Source organism: Typopeltis vanoorti, chromosome 7 (genome assembly GCF_054136105.1).
Source record: "Typopeltis vanoorti isolate ZY-2024b chromosome 7, IOZ_Tvanoo_1.0, whole genome shotgun sequence".
NCBI classification, from domain to species: Eukaryota; Metazoa; Arthropoda; class Arachnida; order Uropygi; family Thelyphonidae; genus Typopeltis; species Typopeltis vanoorti.
Genome location: NC_143555.1, coordinates 77,345,489 through 77,369,865, shown reverse-complemented (window position 1 = coordinate 77,369,865; position 24,377 = coordinate 77,345,489). Strand labels below are relative to the sequence as shown.

The window sequence follows — 24,377 nt, the reverse complement described above, 5'->3', positions numbered from 1 at the left end:
AGTTAGAAGAACCTAGGGGATAATAGCAGGTAGTGAGTTAAAGTTTAGGGGGGTCACATCACTAACATGGTTTAAGCCATTACGTTAATAACTGCAACCGTGAAGTTAGCAGTAACTTGTGGAAATAAGGAAGTATTTTTCCACTTTACAAGGCTTGAAAAGATCACACCTTGGCTATTATGCTTAAATCTAGTTGTTTGGGTTCCATAGAGATGAGGAGGAGACAGTTGAAAAGATTCAACAAAAGGTAACCAAAATGATATCTCGCTTGTGGGATTTTGCTTATGAAAGCAGAGTGAAGAAGGTGGTGTTCAAAATTTGAAACAGAAGGAGGAAAGGAGTGTAGAAATGCACAACTTGATACAAGTATCTTAAGGACCATAATAATCAATTAATACATTAATTTTTAAAAATAATTTTGTCTTTTTTGTATAGTAGGCAATAATGCCCATTCTTTGTGCAAAATCAGTTTATTTTAATTTTGGTTATTTAAAATAGGTTAAACATTCAATTTTATGATCTTCATAAAAATTAAAACATTTTTGTCGATTACTTAGCATTTACGGTGTAAGTTTTGTTGAAATTGAATTTTTATTTTACTACACAATTAGCATTCTGACTGTTCATTTTCATTGTGCTTAATTTCTTTGCATTTGATTAGCAGTTTAATTATTTTTTTGTGCGAGAGATATATATATATATATGTATATATCCAGTCATATATATATATATATTTTTTTTTATCTGAGTGTTCCTAATACACAACTGCTTCTTTACTAGTATTATTATTATTATTATTATTATTACTACGGGCAACTCCAGGGAGTCCTTAGACTCATCGAGAGAGGCCCCAAATCATGTTCATCACAACTATTCGACATTCATACAGTATCTATCATACCTCGCCTTAAACTCATTCACTGTCACAGCATCCACCACAGACTCTGGCAGCCCATTCCACTCATTCACCACTCTAAAAGTAAAGAACCCAGCTCTAACACCCTTACTAACCACACTTTTGCCCAGTTTCCATGGATGTCCCCTAGTCCTCCCACAACCAGCCCTGTTCTCAAAAATATCTTCTGAATTAATTTTATAGAAACCCTTCAGTAATTTGAATGTCTCAATCATATCTCCCCTCCTCTGCCTATCAACCAATTTTTGCAACCCACAAATCCTCAACCTGTTCTCATAAGGTTCATTCCACAGACCTGTATCATCTTGGTCACTCGCCTTTGAATCCTCTCAACCTCCTACCATCAAGAAGAAACCTAGGTGGCCAAATCTGGGCACAGTAGTCGAGATGGGGTCTTATCTTATCAAGGCTCGATACAGAGGAACAATAACCTGCTTGTCAACATATTCTTCAGCAACCAAGTGATTTGATGAGTTGATTTGGCCACTTTTGCAATGTGCCCCCTAAACTTCAACTCCTTATCCACCTACACTCCTAAATCTCGTGCCTCATCAATTTTCTGGAGTACAGTTCCACCAATGTAGTAAACTGCAGCTAATCTTTTCACCCCAAAATGTATAACCTTACATTTTGCCACATTAAATTGACATCCATTCTCCTTAGCCCAGACCTCCAATCTATCCAAATCATCCTGCAAATTGACATCATCTGCATTCACTATTGCCCTACCCAACTTTGCATCATCCGTAAACAGATGAACTGTTCCTCTCAGATCCTTTCCTGTATTATTAATGAACAAAATAAATAGCAGTGGTCCAAGAACAAATCCTTGTGGCACACCACTAGTCACAGGCTGTCTTGTGGACTCTACTCCTGAATAAATCACTCTCTGATATCTCTCTGTCAACTGCCCTCCTATCCATCTCACCAACCCTATATCCAACCCCATATGCTGTAATTTACTGATTAGAATTCCATGTGGTATCCTGCCAAAGGCCTTAGCAAGGTCTAGTAGAATCACTGTAAACCCATTACCCTTATTCAGTTTAGCCGTCACTGCGTTATAATACATGAGGAAGTTACTGAGGCATGACCTACCCTTCACAAAACCATGCTGTCCCCAATACAGTATCCCATTTTCATCTATCCAATCTTGTATTTTCCTCTTGACTATTTTCTCCAAGACCTTGATAACGATTCCTGTTATGCTGATTGGCTGGTAATTTTCAACAGCAGCCTTGGAACCACCTTTATGCAGCGGAACTATTTTCTCCTCTTTCCACCCCCTTGGGACTGACCCAGACCCGAGGCTCAAATTAAACAAAATGGTCAAGGACACTGACAATTCTTTAGCCGCTTCACGTACGACACGAGCTGGTATACCATCCAATCCCACAGATGTATTGACATTGAGGTTCTGTAATAGGCTATTTACCTCTACTTCATTCATCACAATTCTAGTATAAGCTGTTGGTTCTTCCATTCCTGCAATGGATGATATACTCTTGCAAAGTGCTTGCTCAGTAATTTCACTATGTCGATTGATTCGGTTACCTCCCTGCCCTCAGCATTTTTTAAAATCATTCTGCCATGAACATTTTTTCTTTTACTTGCAACATATTGAAAAAACTGTTTGGGATTCTCTTTAGCCTGCATGGCCAATGTTCTTTCGTAATCTGCTTTTCTTACCAGCCTTGTTACCATCCTGGCCTGAGCTTTATACTGTTCCTGTGCCTGCTGGTCGCCTTTCTCCTTAAATTCCCTCCTCAATTGTTTCTTTTTTTGCAGCGCAAGCTTAATAGTGTTATTCATCCATTTAACCCCTACTTGATTTATTATTCGGACTCTTGGTATACAGTCAACCATTGCCTCCTGCAAACACTTCTTAACCACCTCCCATGCACTATCAACATCCAGCCCTTGCAGTTTTACATGCCATGGCACCGAGCCAACACACTCCTGAGCTTGTCATATTTACCAGCCCGGTAATTCCACATGTACCCTGTCTTAATTGTAAATTCCACTCCTTTAGTCACCTCCCAAGTCATGACTTTATGATCAATCTCACCAATTGGTGGCAACATGGTCATGTTCCTTACAGCCACATTCTCAGATGCAATTACTAGGTCAAGCACTCTCTGCCCCCCCCCCCCCTTGGTATTTTCCACTACATGCTGTCTCAGATAGTTGTCCCTTAATAACACATAAAATCCAATTCCTTCCTCCCATGTGCCCTCTCCTCTTTTCAGTCAATGTTACCATAATTGAAATCACCCATAATAATTACCCTCCTTCCACTCATTTCTTCTGTTTGCCTATGCATACTATCCCCACCATCTATTCCATCAATTGGTCTATAGCAGCACCGAATTGTATATTTTGTTCTGCTAGACTCTCTCTCACACCAAATAGCCTCAAATGTGCTCTTTTCTCTATCCTGCAGTTCAACTTCTATACTCCTTGGCTGCAACTCATCAGCTATCATCAATAACACTCCTCCCTCCCCCTTTTTATTCTCCCTGTCACTCCTGAACACGCTATATCCGTCGCATTCAATACCACTAGCTTTATCATCTTCTGTCAGCCATGTTTCACTAATACCAACAACCTGTGTCCTGGAAGTGCCAACCAAGGTCAAAAACTCTTCCCTCTTGTTCCTAATACTCCTGGCATTAGTGTACATGAATTGCAGGAGCCCATTAGTCCCATCCCTGCTTTGATGCCTTATACTAACTATCCCATTCTGATTTGTTGTCCTTCGTACTCGCTCGGGCATATTATACTCATTTGTACACTCAACTGCATCCGTAAAGTCTGCATATCTACCCTCCCCCTCCCTTAATAAATCTAGTTTCCCTGAGTCTGTATATCCACTTCCACTTCATTCATCAGCACTTTTTCAAGCTTCCGTACACCAAATCCATTCAAATGTACCCCATCCATCTTATATAAATCCTTTTGCCCATCGAACTCATTCCACACATCCACAAATTCCACACCACTCCCCATGCATAAAGTCATTGGCAATTATGGCCCTCCTTCTAAACACCACTAAATACTGCAGAATAATACTCACCATCCTAACTCTCTCACTCTTCTCTTTTGCTACCTCAAGTAATTCCCTCACATCCTCTATCATTTCCATTTTGTCTTCTTTCAAATCATTTGTTCCTGCCATGATTATCATCTCTTTCACCCTCTGTTTTTGCATTTCTGTCACTCGAATAGATTTTCTGACGGTCTTATGTTCGCATCTGGCTGGTACGATTTCGTCAAACTCTCAAGTATCACACCTCTTAATAGCGAATCTCCATACAGCACTCGCTCCTTCAATTTATTTACGTTTACGAACATTCTGTTATTTTTCGTAACAGACTTTTGCCGTTTATTAGTCGGTACATTCAGCACACATTTTTCCATATGCTCCCGTTGCTGCTTTGCTCTGTGTATTGCTCCGTTCAACCGTGCGATTTCACTACTTGCATCTCTCTCTCACCATTTTCATTATCCATCAAATCATCCATTCGTTCTGTATTTCTACCTTCATTTACACTTTCAACGACACTCTCACACCTATCTGGTACTTCCTCGCAATTCCTTATCACATCGCTATTTTCTATATTCTATCTTTAACAATATCACTCTCGCCACCCGAAACACGCTTGAGATCCTCATTCTCCTTACACTTTCTGCACATATTAACTCCACTATCGCCATCTAACCAGACTCCCACCGCTCTTCGCAAAGCATACATCTCACAGACAGCACGTTGCATAAACTCTTTTATATCGAAACTCTTAAACAAACATGGCGATCTGGCCGTCATTGTTTTTTTTTTATCGGTGCCATATGTACACTATCTTATCTTAAAAATAATAATTAAAATAACACAGAAAACACACAAAAATTGCACAGACACACCAAGAAACAAAAAGCAAACAATACTATGTAAAATTCTAGTAAAATCGCCAATGATAACATAAAATACTACTAATCTTTTCAGGAGCTCTCGACAAGCCGGCGATCATATCAGTGCGACGTTGTGAAGTAGTTATACAGGGTGTTCGGGATAAATTTGACAGTTTCGTAAGGAAAAAGAAAATCTTCTTTGTATCTATTAAATTTAATGAATTGACAAAAAAACATTACAGGCAGAGTTAATTACGATACTATCAACAAGATTTACTCAAAATAACCACCATTAGCATCGATCACAGCTTCAATTCTGCTTCGGAACCTCGAACATGCTGATGCTACAGTCTCCCTGGGAAGGGCCGCAAAAACTGTTTTAATTTTATCCATTAACTGGGCTTTTGTATTACTGGAAGTGCGATTGGTGTCTTTTTCAACTGCACCCCATACAAAATAATCCATGGGGTTAAGGTCTGGGGAGTTTGGAGGCCAAACATTTGGACTGGTGAAGTCGTAGAAATTTTCAGACAACCATTTTTGACTTTTCCCAGAGGTGTGGCAAGGGGCCGAATCCTGCTGCCATACATACGGCCTACCATTGGCTACCCTTGTTATCCAGGGCTTGACTACAGTTAGCAACTCCACGAACAAAGCCCGAATTCCAATGCCAGGGTTCTTCAACACCTGTTCCTGCAGATTTGCGAGGAATTCTGCTGTACGAACGCAATCAGATCGTCTGCTAGGGATCTTTCTTCTTGCTACATCCTCGTAGTCACCATTGCAAGTCTCTAGTTCATGCCTGATTGTTTTTACTGTATTCAGGGAGCATTGGGCAGCAGTCGTAATATCCTTATTTTGATGGCGGGCACGAATCATCATGATACAAGTTATTCTCTTCCATGATTCAGGTGGGTTCCAGCTATCCATCCTTTCTGACATCTTGTATATGAATGAAGAAGGGTCCAAACTTTTAAATGAAGAGAAGTGCGTGTTAATACATGTAACTTACGGAAAAATATAATTAATTATAAATATGTCAAATTTATCCCGAACACCCTGTATATATATATAGGTAATCACTTTTGCACATAAAATGCTACAAAAGCTTATAGGAAATTAATGCTGTGTAGGCAGGGATCCAGAGAAGTTGCCCCCAGCACATCTTTCCCCCGGCACATTTTGCCCCCTGTAGATAATGAGTAAGCTACAAAAATGTAAATAATACACCTAATTTTTTAATAATTCTAATTTATTTTGTTTTAATAGAATAAATGCACATTGTTGTATGCAATGCTTCTAAGGCAGCGGTTCTTAACCGTTGTTTCCCGGGAATGTTTGTGTTCCACAAACTGGTTACAAGTGTTCCGCTGGTGAAATAATACTCAGAACTGTGTCATGACAGTTCTTAGTATAATTGGCTACTTTGAATATAAATGTCGAGGGAATTATTTTTGTTATAACAGAACAATTAACAAAATTGGAAGAAAATTTTCAAGTTACTTTCCTTCCTTAAATACACACAATTATGACTGCATACAAAATTCATTTGGCACAGTAAATACATCAAGTTGTGAATTTTCGTTACAAGAAGAAGAAAAATTAGTTACCTTGTCAATGGATCGTATTCTAGAAATGAAATTCTCTGAAATAACTCTTGAGGATTTTTGTCAATCCAAATACCCAGCTCTCTTTCCATAAGGGCAACGAAAATTTTGTTACAGTTCTCAACATCATATTTGTGTGAGCTTGGTTTCTCAATATTAACTAATATAAAAACTAAAAACCTTGAAAGCCTTACTAATATGGACAAAGAGATGAGGGTAGCTATTAGATAAGATATTGCTGACAAGCTCAAGTATCGCATTAAAATAAATTCCATTTTTATAAAAGGCAAATCCATGCATAAGTTTATTGTTTTATGACCCTAATGCTCTTGGTATTCCCAAAATTTTTCTTATAATCAAAAGTGTTCCGTGACTTTGAAAAGGTTAAGAACCACTGCTCTAAGGTAATCAATTACATTATGATTTTGAAAATCTTGGACTATTGTTTTGATTCTAGCAGAAATTGCAGCATACTTCTTGTTTCTTTGATTGCCTGAATTACTGGCAATTAGTTGTGTAATTTCAAAATCGTGCAGCTTTTGTTGTTTCTTTGAAGAATCAATGAATCAGCAGATATTTGGGGAATAAAGTAGCACAAGTTTCCTGAAATCCCCTGTGCCATGCCGTTGTTGGTACGTTGCTGATCATTCAGTGTTCGTATGTAAACATTCCACAATTCGATGCCAAAATTGGGTAATTGCCGGCCTCTCTGTTTTCTTCTTCCAATATATGTATCTTCAAAGTAGTTTGCAATCACCATAGCTTCAATGGGGAGGTCATCAGCTTCAACTAAATCTTCAAATGCTTGAATAACATTAGCAGGAGGAATAAATGCCAATGCCGGAATCATTTGAATCCAACGAGCAAATTCATGGTCTTGTTCGTATCGGGCTTTTAAACCTTCATTCTGTACCTTTCACCAAACGCTTTGGGAAAGATGAAAAAAACAACAACCGGTATTTACAATACTAGGAAATTCTTGTTGGAAGGCTTGCATGGTACTTTGTTCGAAATCTGTCATAAGTCGCTGGGGTTGGAGACCTGGTTGTAGATTTTTAACTTCTTGAAGCAACTTGACGTATGTGGCATGAGTTTTGTTTGGCAGAAGCGTGTAGACCACTGGAATAACTGCATTGAATTGAACCACATGAATTGTATAAAGCTGCTGGAAATGCGTGGGTACTGTGCTAAAAGTTGCATCAGAAAACCACTCCTGGCTATGCGCCAATAACTGAAGATTCTTACTAGTGGAAAAAATAAGCATGCTATCTGGGAGCAGTTCATCCTGAGAATCATACATCAAAAACTGTTGTACATTGCCATCGATAATAATTTCTTGATAATTTTGTGGAATTACTAGGTTCTGGAGAGTGATCGGTAAAGCAGGAGTACCATTGTTGCATCGAACACGACAAATGGTTCGTTTAAGTGAATCCTTTTTAGGAAGTAATGCCGCGACATTGGCATGAGCCTCTGCAATTACTGATGCAACAATTTGCTGTGGCTGTTCGTTTGTGGTTGTTGCATGTTGCTGTATTTGACCAATCATTTGCAATGCTTCTGACCTTGCAGCTTGAGCTGCATGGTTATGTTTAGTTACGACTTTCACAACTGGACCTTCCAAAGTCCAAAGACACCCTTTGCAGGTGGAACGTTTTTCACAAACCCAGATTCCATGTTGTTCATCTACAATTCTCTTTGAAAACACATAAATATGGTTGTCATCATCTACCAATTTTCTTTTGCCTCTTATTGACGGAACGCTTTTTGCCATTGTACACACAGGATTAATCAATCAAGATGCAAAAATAATATGTAGATATTGCAGTGCCTGCAATGCTCAGCTTGTTCACACGATATACCACCAATAATGAGGCGGAGAAAACAGCAAATGGGTGCTTTCCACTGTTCCTCCCCCTCTCCCCCCATGTCCATCACTAACCACGTGACTATCGCCCTCGTGTGGTCGAGTATGTATTCTTTCCATGAAAGGATTAACAGTTCCAGTTAATACTTTCACAATGGAAAGAGAACCCTGAAGACATACAAAAGGGGAGAAATTAGTTTAAAAGCTACGTGACAATTTGTACACGAATGTAATTTTAAAAATTTGTTCAGAAAACTTAAAGTTATTGGAAGTTCGGTTCGAGTAATCGAGAGAGTTTAACATTGAATCTCCACTAAAGGGGCTGGGACTTCATTAAAAATTCGCATTATCGAGAGTTGACTGTATTTACATTTTTGTAACCTACTCGTTATCTACAGGGGGCAAAATGTGCTAGGGGCAACTTTTCCGTAAACCATGTAGTCAAGGGTCAAGAGAAAGTAATTGGGAAAGCTGTTTCACAAAACTAATGTCAGTAGAAAGAGGATTGGGATTTGCAGGTTTGGTGAGTCAGCACTTCAACTGTAAAAAGGATGTTGAGTAGCTGTAGCTCTTTTACTGTAGGTACAGTCAAACTTTGTTGTAACAAGCATGGAAATAACAAGATCATGGTTGTAATGAGCAAAAAGACATAATGATTTTAATTTACACATTATCATAAAATTGATCACTTTTATAACTGGTGTACTATATGGATATACCATACAAATTTTGGTAACTGTGCACATATTCTTAATTGTTGAATAGTTCCTGGAATAGACCAAAGTGAAAGAAGTGATTTTTTTTTATGTTGGTCCTACACACGAAAGATCACAAGACCTATAACACTACAGTACCATGTATAGGCAAGTGATTAAGAGAAAAATGTAGCCTGTTGATATGTTTCTTAAAGAGTGGGAGGTTGTATTCATGGGAAAAACAGTGTGGGGGGAGATTGTTCTGAAGAATAGAGGTGGATGGAATGAAGGAAGCTGATGATTTGTTAGTTTGATATGTTTGCAGCTGGACAGGGCCGGTTTTACCATTAGGCGAGCCTAGGGGGTGCCAGATTTTGCCAAATAGTTCGGGGAAAAATTACAACCTTTGAAAAAAATTAGTAAAACGTTGATTAATAATAAAAAAAAAAAATGAAATAAGTCAAGCCGTCCTGGTGCTCGCTGATGATCCTACATTATTTTTGCCTTTCTCTATTTCTTCCACTTCCCTATTTGTATACTTAATCTCAAGTGCAGAGATTTTTCCTCCTTCTGGTATCTATCCCAAGATGAGCGGGGAAGTTCCAGGGTATCCCTCAAACTAACAATCAGTGGTCGTGACTAACAGACTGTTCTCGCTTCTTATCTTCATCCCTTATAGACTTAATTCTGTTGATTTTTAGATTAAGCCCTGTTTTTGCAAGCTCTCTGAGGTCTGAGAAGTTGGGGATTATGTCATTAATTTTCTCGCAGAATCGTCTTGTTAATTCAGTTCAAGTCAAAGACACATTGAAAATTACCATAAGTGGAAAGAATTAGAAATTCGAATAAAAGAAAAGAAAACCATTGATGAAGAGAACTAGTTATTAGAAAAGAGGAGAAACGTTGGGTGCAAGGATTAGAATTTGCTTTAGTTCAGACGTTAGCTATTTAAAATTTATCATTTCGAGAAAAACAAATGAGACATTGTTTTCATATGGAAACGGACATGTTTTGAAATTTGTCGAATTTCTAGCCAAGTTTGATCCAATAATGAATGAACATCTTCAAAGAATAAAAGATAAAGATTTTGACGGAACAGATTTATGTAGTGAATAACAAATAATAGCAAGGTAAATTCCAGAAAATACTTCCTCATTAGATGTCCTGTCATACATATGTGAAAATAATTTAGAAAATAGTGTTCCAAATATGTTTATTGCTCTGAGAATTTTTTCGACATTGCCAGTATCGATAGCAAGTTCAGAAAGGAGTTTCTCGAAATTAAAACTTACAAAAACTTACTCTATGATGGCTCAGGAAAAACTTACTGGTCTAGCAATAATATCTATAGAGCATGAAATTGCATCTACAATCAATATAGATGAATTAATTCAAAACTTTGCCAGAGCAAAAGCCCGAAAGATTAATTTTTCATAATTTTTGTATTTAAGATGTAATAATTTTCTTGCTATAGAGATATTAGTAGTAATCATATATGTATACAACTGTATTGGTTTGATTAATAAATTTTTTTAATGTTCATAATGATATTATTTTTATAAATATTCACATGTGTAGGTGTACATATACTTGTGTGAGTATGACAAAATATATATAGAGAGATGATGTATAGGGGCACCTAAATTTTCTTTGCCTATGGGGCATCAGATACTCTCGGATCTGCCCTGAAGCTGGACAGTATATGGGTGTTGGCCATTGGCTGCTCTAGTTCTTCTATTGTTAGAAGAAAATGAAAGAATGGTAGTAATCAATTCAGAAGAGAAGTGCCTATAGAAAACGCATAGAGCTGAAACAGATTGGCTGTGATAGTGAGGGAAGGGTCATCTGTTAAGTGGATTGTCCTCTTCTGAATATCTTCAAGAATTCTTAGAGAGGTCTCTATCCCAAATGTGGGAACAGTACTCCAAAGTTGGATGCATCTGAGACTTATAGTGTGTTAGGAGTTGGGAGGAAAGAACACCAAGCTTTTTAGAGGCTAAGGAGGCTATGCGAGTAATATGTCTGTGCCAGGATAAACTGGATGTGAAAGGCAATCCAAGAAGAGAAAGTTGATTGTGAAATGAAACATTATCAAAAATGAGAGGAGATGAGGTAGGATTTTTCTTGCAGGTAATAAGGCAGGCTTGAATTTTTTTGGCATCAAAATTTACTAAGTTGACTTTGCCCCATTTCGGGATGTTGAGGAGGTCAGTATTCAAGTTGGTTATGGAAGATCTTGAAGCAGCATCTAACATTAGGGTACTGCAGGGTTTATTGAACAATGAAGAGTACTGTCAGCAAATCTGTGAATAGGATTTGAAATCAGAGAAAGCAGGTCATTGCTGTAAAGGAGGAAGAGAGCACAGAACCCTGAGGCATTCCAGTGTTGATGGAGCAATCTGAAGAGAGGAGGCCATCCACCATGGCACACGATAAATAAACAGTGAAAAAGCTGACAATTCAATCACAGAGTGTAAAAGGGAAGCTGTAAGATGACAGTTTTTAGAAGACCTTTGCTAAACACAATTAAATGCCTTGGAAATATCAAAACGATAACATGAGTTTCTCCAAATCTTTCCAAAGGTAGGTGAGATTAGCTAGGAGGTCAGTTGTAGAACGAGAATGGCAGAATCCATGTTGGAGATTGCTAATTAACTGATGAGTCTTCAGATAATGAAGAAGCTAGTTTTAGATTGATAAAAAATATACCCAAGTCAGACCTTGGACAATGTGAGCGCGAACAACAGAACATGACAGCATCCAGCATTCTTCAAACTTAGCATTGCACTGAATCTGCATTCGAATATTTAATTTAATGAACAGTTAGGCGGCCACAACTGCATAGAATGAACTATTTTGAGTAATTTCTCATTTCTTGTGTTTAAACTTTTAGTTACCTTTAGCCACTGAAGATGTAAGTTAAACGACTTACGAAACTTGTCGGGTTTGTTTTTTATTGTTATTTATCTTAATAAACATGCGGTCCAATTACTGGAATCTTTCTTATGAAGAAGCTAGTTGTTGATAACTTTCTCCATCACTTTTGAAAGAACTGAGGAGCAATGGGACGATAGTTAGATGGCTGACTTTTGTTTCCGTTTTAAGGGTACAGGTTCGATGTGGGCTTGCTTCCATGCTGTTGGGTAGATGCCAGTATAATATGAAAGTTTATATAGATGATACAGGATGGGTGTCAATTCCATAGCACAAGTATTGAGCTCAACTGGAGGAATACCATCTGGACCAGGAGCCTTATTATCATGAAGATTAATAATGACTTTTCTATGTCTTTTTGGCCAAAGTTCAGAGGAGACATGCAGTGGGCAGTTTGTGGAAGTATGGGAGGTGATTTGGTTTGGTCATCCAGGCAGGAGTTGGAGGTAAAAACTGATGCTAAGAGGTCTGCATTTTCCTTGGGTGAGGTTGCCATAATGTCGTCAGAATGCAAGAGAGGTGGCAACATGGAGAGGCAGAAGTTATGCCCAACAGCCTTAGCAAGGACCAAAAGGCTTGACTGCCAGTTGAGCAGGAGGCAAGTTTATTGCATTTCATTTTTACAAAATCTGCTTTGGAATTATTATTTATCATCATTATTGCATGACACTTCCAAGGAGTCTAAGGACTCATCGCAGAAGGGTACTCTACTCCACTCCACTACACACATCTAACCATCCCCCCCCCTACTATTTCATTCTCCTGCTTCTCACAACTACATCAATGCCATCTGCTGCATATCACCATCACAACAGTACTTTTTTTTTGTCTGTGAATTGCATGTGTTCTGAAGGCTGATTTAGTACACAGGATGAAAAACTTGAGTTTCTGGAAGAAAAAAACTCTGCTATCTCCATATGAGCTCAGCTAACTTACAAAGATTCCTCTCATAATGACGAGAGTTGAACTTAGGCCTTTTCCAATTGAAGGGCACAATACACAATATACCATCATTCTTCCAGTTGCACTACCTAGGCACTTGGAATCGTTGACAACTTTTTTTTTTTTTTTTTTTACAAATGTTTCTAACTGTTGTGTAAGCTGAATGAGAAGCTGTAGTTTTTAATTTAAGCCATTGAACATAATCTGCATTTTTATCATGGATGACAGAGGGACATATTTTTGAGAACCTGGGTTTAGGTATAATTTGGGGATTTGCAATGGAATTGGGAATGAAGGCTCTCATTCCAATGAGGATTATTTTGGTTACTAGTTCAGTGCAGGTGTGTGGATCATGAGAGCAAAAACAGTAACTTGATCATGGAAAAGCAGAATAAAAATTCCAGAGGTCATCCCAGTTGGCACGATTATAGTGCCATAGGTAGGAGGCTGAGATTTGCTGAGCGGAGGATGAACTGTAGAGAAGGAGACTTGAATGAGATTCTATTTAGAGTTACCAAGGGAATAGCAGACATCCACAATATATTGGGAGTGAGAATCAGTTAAGAAAAGGTCAAGAATATTGGTGTAGAACAATAAGGACCTTCTGATATTCTGGTTGGTAGACTGACTATTTGTGTTAGTTCTGATTGCAAATGATTCAGCTTGATCTGTGAAGTTGGAGTAGGGGAGCCAGTTTGTGTTATGGATGTTAAAGTTCCCAAGGAGGACAATCTCATGAATTTGGGTCATTTAAGAATGAATTAAGTGATAGGTAGTCAAACAGGGCAGCAGGATTGTCAGAGTTAGGAGAGCAGTAAAGGCAGCAAATGGAGGCTGTAAAGTGAGGTAAGGGAATCTTGAGCCAGAGCAGATCAAAAAGTGGGGATTCTAAGTTGGATAGCCTTTGACAGGGAATATCAAATTTCACAAAAGCACATGTTCTACTCTTTTTTGTGAAATGCATCATGTAGGATGTAACTGGGATAGTCAAGGTGGACTGTAGTTGTGGAGGATGCATACTAAGGTTCTGTTAGGAAAAATAGATCAGATGTCTGTATTGTATGTCACTAATGTTTGCATTAATGCACCAAATGTTGACGAAATGAATATGAAAGTGTTTCTTATTGGAAAAAGTTTTGGCATTATTTTGGGTGTGTTTGGACATTTTTATTATTTGTTTCTATATTTATTTGTCATATTTTTCATATTTTAATTTTTTTTTGTTTTTTATGGGAGATTTTTTGTATCTGCAGTTTAAAACTTTAGTATTTTTATGATTGACTTTCATGTGTAGAGTGTTGATTCAGAAAATCAAAGAGAAGGGGGTATGCAGCCAGGGTGAGTGACTTGTGTACATAACTCACACACAAGGAGTGCTCAGACTGAAGTCCAAGTGTGGCAGCAGGATTATTTGCCAGCTGATAAGGAAGCCTCCAAAATGTGTTACCATCAGATTCATTCCCATGCACTATCTGGTGACCAGCTTGCAGAAAACTACTGTTTTACTTCTGTACCCTCTCTCAAATGGAGCAGAAACTGGCTTCCCAATTGAAAATGATAATGGTGTAATGAGTATGCCCAGTAAGGCCATCACCCAAACTGCACTTGAGAAGAAAAGGGGAACATAAACCGGAGGCCCTATGCAGAGTTGTTTTTTTTTCGGTCCTCAAACCCGGGATCCTGCACTTTCAAATTTCTAAGAAAATTTGATAATAGAATTTTTGATGTTTCAGAGATGTATTGATATGGGAAATATTTTAGTATATAACTGTATGTATTTAATGTTTGTAAATTATGTTTAATAAAATTATATGATTTTTCAATAAAAAAATTATTTTTTCAAATATTTTGGGACCCCACATAACTTTTCCCGAGGCCCCGCAAAACCTCCAGCTGGTCCTACACTACCCTACTTAGCTTTTATGACCACCTGCGTTGGATCACGTGCTGGTTTATAATCTAATTGTATGCTTGGGGACTAACCCCTCACTTTACCCAAACACTGCCATGACTGTAAAATCAGTTAAAAATGAGCCCTTCTGTCGGAAACATGTCTATTAAAAGAAAGTGTCTCTCAGTTCATAAAAAAGTTGAAATTATTCTTGAGTTAAAACATGGTGTGAAAAATGCTGAAGTGCATAAAATGTTTTCTTTGTCCTCCTCATTAGTATAGACACTGTGGGAAAATAAAGATGTTTACACATTGGCACTTGAAAAAACAGCATAACCAAAACAAAAAAATCTCACACTTGTGAGTTTTTCCTGCAGAAAACTGTTTTACTTCTATACCCTCAAATGGAGCAGAAACTGGCTTCCTAATTGTAAATGATCACGGTGCAATGAGTATACCGAGTAAGGCCATCACCCAAACCAAATCCCAGAAATACTGGATTCTTAATAGATGTCTGATCTTGAAGGCTCGAGCAGAAAAATTTGCTATGCAATTTGGATGTAATGATTTTGTATGAAACAGTGACTGTCTGGATTAATTTAAAAACCAACATAACATCGTTTTGTTGGTTTTTAAAAAGACTAATTGAAACCATGTTTATTAATTAATTTTTTTATTATGGACAAATAAACTGTTTAGTATTAAGTGTATGGTTTTAAAATTGATAAAAAAAATTGTGTTTAATTTTAAGTGGATTGTAGCTTATACAGACATATACAAATAGTAATTTAGTAATTAGATATGTGATTATGTTATTTTTTTTTCTTGAATACTTTTTTTTGCTTTTTTAATGTATTTTTTATCAAGTTATTGAGAATTAAAAAAAAATAGGAGGTAGATTTAACTCATCCCTGATACAGTGAGTAATGGTTATGATGAGGAAGTTTTATCAGTCCTACAGCGCTCGTTATAACCAAGTTCAGATGTATAATAGAATTTGGGGAGGGGCATAATTGATTCTGCTTCATCTAATTACTGCCCATGGAAATATCTGTAGAGGATAGACAGTGCAGAAACCAACTTTCTGTGTGATAAGGGTTATGAGTTATCTAAACTGACTCTTCTGATCATGATCAAGAATTTTTAGAGACATCTTAGGTGCACAACTAAAAATGTGGGATCAGTATTCCAAGGTTGGATGGATTTGTGATTTGTATAGAGTTAGTAACTGAAGGAATGAAAAGTAACACTTTGAGTATGAAAGGACACAACGTTTTTTTTTTGAAGCTGATAATAACAGAGAAGTAATATATGGTTATGCCAGGAAAGGCTAGGGGGTACGTGTCAGTCCATGACCAAGATCTATTCCTGACTGATGACTTCACATCAGCCTTAGTATCCTATAATCTTTTCCATAACATATAGCATTATACATTCCTAAAGGATGTGTGTTTTGCATTATAGGATAGTAGGACAATTGATGTGAAGTCATTAGTTCTGTATACAAGTAGCCTAGTCATTATTGCAGATTAAATAAATAATTTACTTGCTCTCTCTCTCTCTCTCGCTCTCCATACCTTGTGGTAATAAGGGAAGAAAGCACCAATTTTAAAGTTATATTTCTCTTATTTCTTACACCTGTAATTTCATAATCAAAAATGTATATCTACATATATCTTATTCCATGTTGTAGGTAAAGAAATATTTTTATATTTCATTGTGCTTGCAATTGCAATACTGAATCCAAAGTTAAGTGTATGTTATTATATATTCTTCTTCTTTAGTTCTAGAAATGTACTTAAAGCACACATGAAACCAACGTACAGTTATGATGTGGATTTTTCCCCCACCATATTTACTAATTTAAGTTCTTTTATTAATTACAAGGTATCTCAGAAGAGGGCACCACCCACATTTATTGATGATGCTGTAGAAAAATTTAAAGTATATGAGATAGAAAAATTTAAAAGTCAAAATCCAGACAGACAAAGGCATGGTAGTGGAACCAGTGTTACAAGTCTTCCTCATAATTTAGATGTTGTTGAGCATGCAGCAGAGAATGAACTAGCAAACCAAGTTGCTGAAATTTCACAAGGTAGCAGAGAAACAGTGAATAGCTATAGTAACTCAAGTTCTTCTGAGAACATTTTAGGAGATATGCATGACATTAAATATAAGGTAATATTTTCCTCTGCAATTTTCCTGAAAAGTATAATGACATTAAATATACTGCTTTGTAAGCTGATTGCAAATAGTATGAAAGGTTGGAAGGTATTTGTATTTTATATCTTTGTAAACATTTCATTCTAAATACTGATAATAATAAATCAGTATTTTCCTGTTTATTTCTGCATATGTATTATATTTTTGTTTTCTATTTGTATCATGTAATATGTTTCTTATTCAGTACAATAAAGCATTATTCTACAAAGGATTTGGGATAAGGAAGGAGCTAGGATCCACAGGTGAGAGACCAAAATGATGACAGGTCCGGGGAATTCTCCCTATAAGGATAGATTGAAGGTGTGTGGGTTATAAAATTTAATTGATAGGCTGAAAAGAAGGGATATGATAAACATAAATTATATGAGATTATATAGGTTTAAGTGAGAAGAAATTTTATCATACATGACAAGAGGAGAGAGAGAACAAGGGGTGGCCTTAGGAAGTTGTGTAAAATAGAAAGAGCATAAGGATTAATTTTGTTTTTTTGTTCTTGAAGAGTGGCATGCATTGTCAGAAGCAGTTTTTGCCATTGTCAAACAATATATAATCAAACAATAACAGATAGTCCTAAAAAGCACCACCTTAGTAGCTAATATATGATAACTAAAATGGTCGATAATTTCCTACCAACCTACCTTTGATAAGATTTTACCTAGACCTGCACATTGATACAGTTATGTGGATGATATTTTTGCAATTTGGAATGGCTCTTCCTGAGTTACAACAGTTTCTTTCCAAATTCAATGCACTTCATCCCATGATCCAGTTCATCTTAGAAAAAGAAATAGATAGTAAAATAGCCTTTTTAGATCTTCTAATTCCTTGTCAACCAGATAGAAGCTTAAAATCTTCAGTATTTAGGAAGAAGACTCATACAGGCTGTTATATCCATGCTGAATCATTGCTACCATCTATCAAAAGGCTGGAACTCTTAAGACCTTACTACATCATGCTCATTCTTTGTTCTTCTGATGAATTTTTTCAGAATTAACATATTAAATCCACCTTTTTATCAAATGGTTTAAGGATTCTTTCATCAAAAATGCATTTAACAGTTATGGTATTTCTTCCTCTTCCAATCCTGAAAAAATAATTTGCATTCCTCTTTATGTGCAAGGCATTTCTGAATGCATAGTTAAAAGTTTTAAAACCACTGAGTATTTTTGTTACCCCCCCCATCAGAAAAATCTCCAGCACTAGATATTCCAGGCAACTACCATATTTCTTGCTTTGCAACCTATGTTATTTTGAAAAAACTAGAAAATCCGCCTTTATTCATCTAGATCAGTGGTGGCGAACCTATGCCATGTGTGCCAGAGGTGGCACGTCAACGATTTACATGTGATATCCTTTTATACGCTTATAAATTATTCAGCCTTTTTTTTTTTAATTGTTACAATACATACAAGTTAAATTTTGTTTTACAGGAGAGAGCAGCTATGAAGACATGGATTTGATTGGTGCGGTATTAACAAAAGATCACGTGACCCTTTAAAGACAAATGGAACCGACAATTTTTGAGTTGAAATGCTAATTCTCTTCAACTGAATTCAATAAAATCTACAACTGTCATAACAACATTATGATAACTATATATTTCTTAGTTTTAAGACATTCACAACGAGGTGTCGTTTATCGTTCCGACAGAACTTCTCATTACTGGCGGGCTCAACTCACACAAAGTTTCAACCCATGATTGGTTTTTATTGCCTTGTTTGTGTTTGAGCTGGAAGGGGAACTCACACAAGCATTATATGGCATGTTTCAATTCGTGATAGAATTTTATTTGAAGTTAGCCTCTGTGATCTGTCATAATGACATCGAGAATTTCAAATGCAATCAAACAAACACTTATTTCATGTAATTGAAAAATTGGACAATAGTTTTAGTTAGATACTGTGTTTCCGGTGCAACATATGGTTTTGCTTGCCTATACAGCATTTCTGTGAGAGGGGTACATGTGATTCATTAATTAGGTGGCATTTTTATTCCAGCTGTCTCTAATTGCACTATTTGTTGAGAAATATATTACACAGACTGCAAAAGCCTCTGTACCTTATTCAGGGATACAATAAAACTATTTTTTTTCTTGCATCTACAGTATATAATGGCTGTTGGGGATGGCATGTTGTTTTTTGTGTGGGAGGTATATATGCAAAACTTTTTAATGTATTTTTTCGTTAAGTGAAATCAATATACGCGAGGGCAAGTTATATTCGACGGTAAGCGTTTGGCGACAAGTCGACATCCTTCTGTTGCTTCCCCTGCTCTGCTGACTTCTATGGTGAGTTACAATGCATAAATATTTTTCTCACTACTTTTTTTTTTTTTTTCCCAAACCAACATCATTGAAATCAATTTAATAATGCAATAATCAATTTTAACACTGAATAATATTATAAATTTTTGGTGATCAGAATGGGATATGTCAACGAAACTTACCAGAACTTAATTTAACGATGTTGGCCTGAGGAAACTACAATATTGTAGCATTAGTTCTGTGATTGATAACTAATTTAAATGTACTTTTATATTTGTCGACATGCTACACTGTATACATTAAGTGTATTAATACCCTTTATGATTATGCCATAATTAATTATTAATACTTATTTACTAAAATAAATAGCTAAAAGGCTTCACATCGGTGATACAAAATTATATAAATTAAGTGGATATTAAATCCAACATTATTTCAAAGCTGACTACAGAAACTATAGACGTTTCTTGCAAAATTTGACCAGAGATCTTACGGGAATACACTCGCCAAATTTCCCACGAAAATTCTATAGTTATTGTAGTCGGCTTTGAAATAATGTTTAATTTAATATCCATTTAATTTATATAATATTAATACTTATGTGAGTTTAATGTATGAACTTTAAAAAAAATGGGAACGGTATTTACGAGTAAGTGTGTTGGGACTGAGTCCTCTAATACAGTAAGAATAAATAAAAATACAGTCTATAGAAAAAGAATTGAGAACTACTGATCCTTAGGATTCCCTTACTTTTTCCTTTTCTAATCGCACATGCGTTCATTATGCATTTCGCGCCGCGCATCTGCCAGTAGTCAGAAGTAAGCAGCGGCAAGTGCATTATTGTTGTGTATGTGCACTGTTTTGTTTTTGCTGCTGTAAATGGGAATTATAAAGATAATTTAATTTAGGTCATATAATAAAATGTTGATTTTTTTGAAACTATAAAAAATGCATTTGATTTAAGTTGTGAATTATTTTGTTACAGTTCTACCAAACATGGCTGGCGAAAATAAAAAACGAAAATTATCACAGTCAAACAGCAGAGAGTTCCAAAGCTGGTGGACTGAAGAGTATGGCATGATTAATAAAGACAATAAAGCAATATGAGTTTTATGTTCCAGGACAGTTGTGTGCAGAACGTTGTCAGTAAAATGGCATTATGAGACAAACCATAAATTGCTCCTTGAGAAAAGCAAGGACGAACAGAAAGAATTTATTGCTCGGGCAATTAAAAATAGGAATATCCAGTCAACAACCCTAATGAAATTTATCCGCAGTCGTTCAAATAAAACTACTGCTAGTTTTTTTGCCTCAAATAATTGCTAAACACAGGAAACCTTTTAGTGATGGGGAATATATAAAAGAAGCATGGTTAAAATGTGCACCAGTTCTCTTTGAAGATTTTAAAAACAAGGAAAAAATTTTTCAAAGAATAAAAGATATGCCTTTGGCTAGAAACACGGTGAAAGATAGAATCATAGAAATGGCTAAAAATACTCATCAGCAAAAAATAGATATAAAATCTAGTTTAATTTCTCTTTGTCTTGATGAGAGTACTGACATAACTGGACCAGCTCTTTAGCAATTTTTAATTTTTATTCGTTATGGTGTTGGGAATAACATCAAAGAAGAATTGATAAGTTTAACATCATTAGCAACAACAACAAAAGGAATAGATATTTGCAACACAGTTGTAAATGCATTTGCTGAAAGAGATAGATCCCTCCAAAATTGTATCAGTAACTACTGATGGTGCTCGCAGTATGTATGACTGGAGAGGAAAATGGGTTCGTCAATTTATTTACCAAATATATTGGACATTCAGTTCTGGATTTTCACTGTATTTTACATCAGCAGGTTTTATGCGCAAAGGCTAGTTTCAAGCCACTGGAAGATATTATGAGCATTCTAACAAAATTGGTCAATTTTATATCGGCACGTGCTTTAAATAAACAAAAATTTATAGAATTATTAAGTGAGGTAAACTCGGTGTACAATGGTTTACTTATGTACAACAACAACATCCAATGGTTAAGTCATGGGAAAGATCTTCAAAGAGTTGTTGAGTGTTTAGATGAAGTCAGACTTTTTTTACATAATGAGAAAATCATTGAAAAATACAATCAATTAATAAACGTCGAATGGCTTTCGAAATTAATGTTTTTTATTCATTTGTGTTTACATTTAAATGAATTAAATGTTAAACTGCAAGGTATTAACAAGACAATTATTGTCATGTTTGATTTAATCAAAGCATTCGAAGCTAAATTACTAATTTTTAATCGTGATGTCATTTCTAATACCTTCCGATATTTTCCAAATACAAAGAAAGTCTTTGCAGATCTAGAATCCCATGAAAAAACAGATCAAGTTAAATTGACAAAAGAGTTTTCTACAATTATTCAGTCGATAATCAACAAATTTTCTTCAAGATTTATGCAGTTCAGGCAGTTTGCAGAGATATCAAAATTTATTTTGCATCCGGACACAACATCAACAGATAAACTCAATTTGGAGATTTTCGAGTAGCTGGTTTTATATTTGGAAGATATAGAAATGCAACTACCTGTAATCGATTTTCAATCTAGTTCTATATGGAAACAAAAATTTGTCTGAGAAATGACTTGGAAATAATGGAAAATGATCGATTATTGGGAACAGTTAAAAAGAATGCAGAAGAGGAAATATTGAGAACTTGGAATGCCATTCCTGAAAAACCTTTTGTTGTTTAAAAAAAAACTAGCGATGGCTATATTATCAATTTTCTCTACATATGCCTGTGAGTCATTATTTTTTTGAAATGAATTTTATGAAAGACAGTTTAAGAAACAGAATGACTGAATGAATCTAGTTCCGTGTGTGTATTACTAAAAGTGACAAAATATGAACCCGATATAAAGCATTTGGCATGTAATGTACAACAGCAAAAATCTCATTAATAAATTGATATATTGATAAATTAATAAATTGATATTGGGTTAATATTGGTTTGTATATGACAATGTGTATGTCAAATTATGTGTTCATTATTATGAAATTCTATATTAATTTTTAAACTTGTCTCAATAAAATTCTGTCTCAATAAAATGTTAATTAATTAATTATGATTATTAATTAGTTGCTGACACGCCAGAATGTCAGCAACTCGATTTGTAAACTTTTGGCACGTGTACATAAAAAGGTTTGCCACCACTGATCTAGATCATGTTTACCTCCAAGGGCCAAATTAAGAATTATCCATAAATGTATAATTCTTAATGGGCCGCAACAGAAAAAAAAAATCTCGAAAAGAGGAAACAAGTTTTTTGATATTAACATTAGAGTATATAAGTACAAAATGCAACCATATGTTACAAAAAATACATATAAAATATAAAGTTTACATATTTAAATAATATTATACATATAATTTTTTTGAAGAAACTTGATAACTCTTTTCATTGGCGAAATCTTCAAAATTTGGTTGAATTTGTTGAGCTGTAGTTATTTTCAATATTGCACACATGCTGGTCTGTTAATATTGATTTTTCTGCAATTTTATTATTCTTTAAAGTTGAAAATAGTTGTTTGCTAATATGGGCTACTGTACATAGATAAAATATGTCTAATTGCACATAACACATTGGGGTATTGATCAACCGATAAATAATTATAGAACTTTGGAATTCCAACATCCATATATTTTTGTTTCAATATGGAATCACACTGAATTTCGATTAATTCCAACTGTAAATTGTCATCAACAGTTTCAACATCAGTCGATAGAGGAGAAGTAAATAAGTGAAACTGATTTCATATTTCTTAAAATCTAAAAATCTTCTTTTGAATTTATTTTCTAATAACTTAATCTGATTGGCATATTCTGAAAATTTCAATTTTGGTGATTTTTGTAATAATGATTGACAACATTCAAAATGGGATAAATTTTCTTTTTGAATTTGATTTTGCTAAAGTAATAATTTCTGTTTGAAAATGTTAACATTATCAAATAACATGGTAACTACTTGATGTTTGCCTTGTAGCTTAAGATTAAGTTGACTAAGGTGATTGCAATGTCAACTGAAAAAGCCAGGTCCTTTATCCATTGATCATTTTTTAATATTTCACATTCATAATTTTTCGATTCTAAAAAAAATGGTAATTTCATCCAGCAATTCAAAGAATCACTTTAAAACTTTATGACTGGAAAGCCATCTGATTTCTGTATAATAAGGTAGATCACTATCTTCACTTTCTATATCTTCTAGAAAGTTACTAAATTGGTGATAATTAAGCCCACGTGCACGAATATAATTGACATTTTTTAGGACATGTCCAATATTTAAAACTTTGGAGCATAGTGTTTGCTGATGAATAATGCAATGAAAATGTTGAAAATTATCATTACCCAGTTCTTTGCATTTTTCTTTTAAATTTGTAACAACTCCTTTAACAACACCAGTCATGGCAGGAGCACCATCAGTAGCATGGCATACTAGCTTTCTTAAACGTAAATTGTATTTATTCGAAACTTCCATAAGGCGTTCAAAAATATCAACTCCAGTGGTTGTATCATGCATAGGAATAATTTCTAGAAGTTCTTCACTTACTTTCAAGTTCATATCACATCCACGAATAAAAACAGGCAGCTGAGTGATATCCCATACATCTGTACTGTCAATTGCAAGGGAATAGGTCTGAAATGTTGGAATTATTGATTTTAGTTGATTCCTTACGTTCCCGGCTATATCGCCAATTCTGCTAGCAATGGTATTTCGAGATAAGCTTATATTTTTAAATTTCTTTGTTTGATCAGGACACAACACTTCAACTGTTTTAATAATACATTCATGAATAAATTCCCCTTCAGTGAATGGTTTCGACTTGCTTGCAATTAAATGTGATTACAAATGACTGTAGATTTGGTAAATACATTTTATTGATTTTGAAGTGTCAACTTTAATTCTGACAATTTATATTCGTGAACTTTCACAACATATTTGTCATAGTTTTCTTTATGATTTGTATCGTAATGCCTTTTAATATTATATTCTTTGCAAACTGCAGTAGGGTTTCTACATATCAGGCATAAATTTTTTTTTTTCTTTGAATACAAAAATATTGTAACTCCCATTTTTCTTGAAAACTACG

The 24,377-nt window shown here is 35.4% G+C and overlaps 1 protein-coding gene across 2 annotated transcripts in view; it reads left to right on the top strand.

Annotated features, from left to right (window-relative positions):
• The window catches only part of LOC150104795 (TBC1 domain family member 1-like), a 533,214-nt gene that overhangs the window by 157,000 nt on the left and 351,837 nt on the right, over positions 1–24,377 (top strand). For both annotated transcript variants that reach the window (XM_090395359.1, XM_090395357.1), the window contains exon 3: positions 16,649–16,939. In XM_090395359.1, the coding sequence (XP_090251485.1) occupies positions 16,649–16,939 (291 nt within the window). The remainder of the gene's footprint in view (positions 1–16,648; positions 16,940–24,377) is intronic.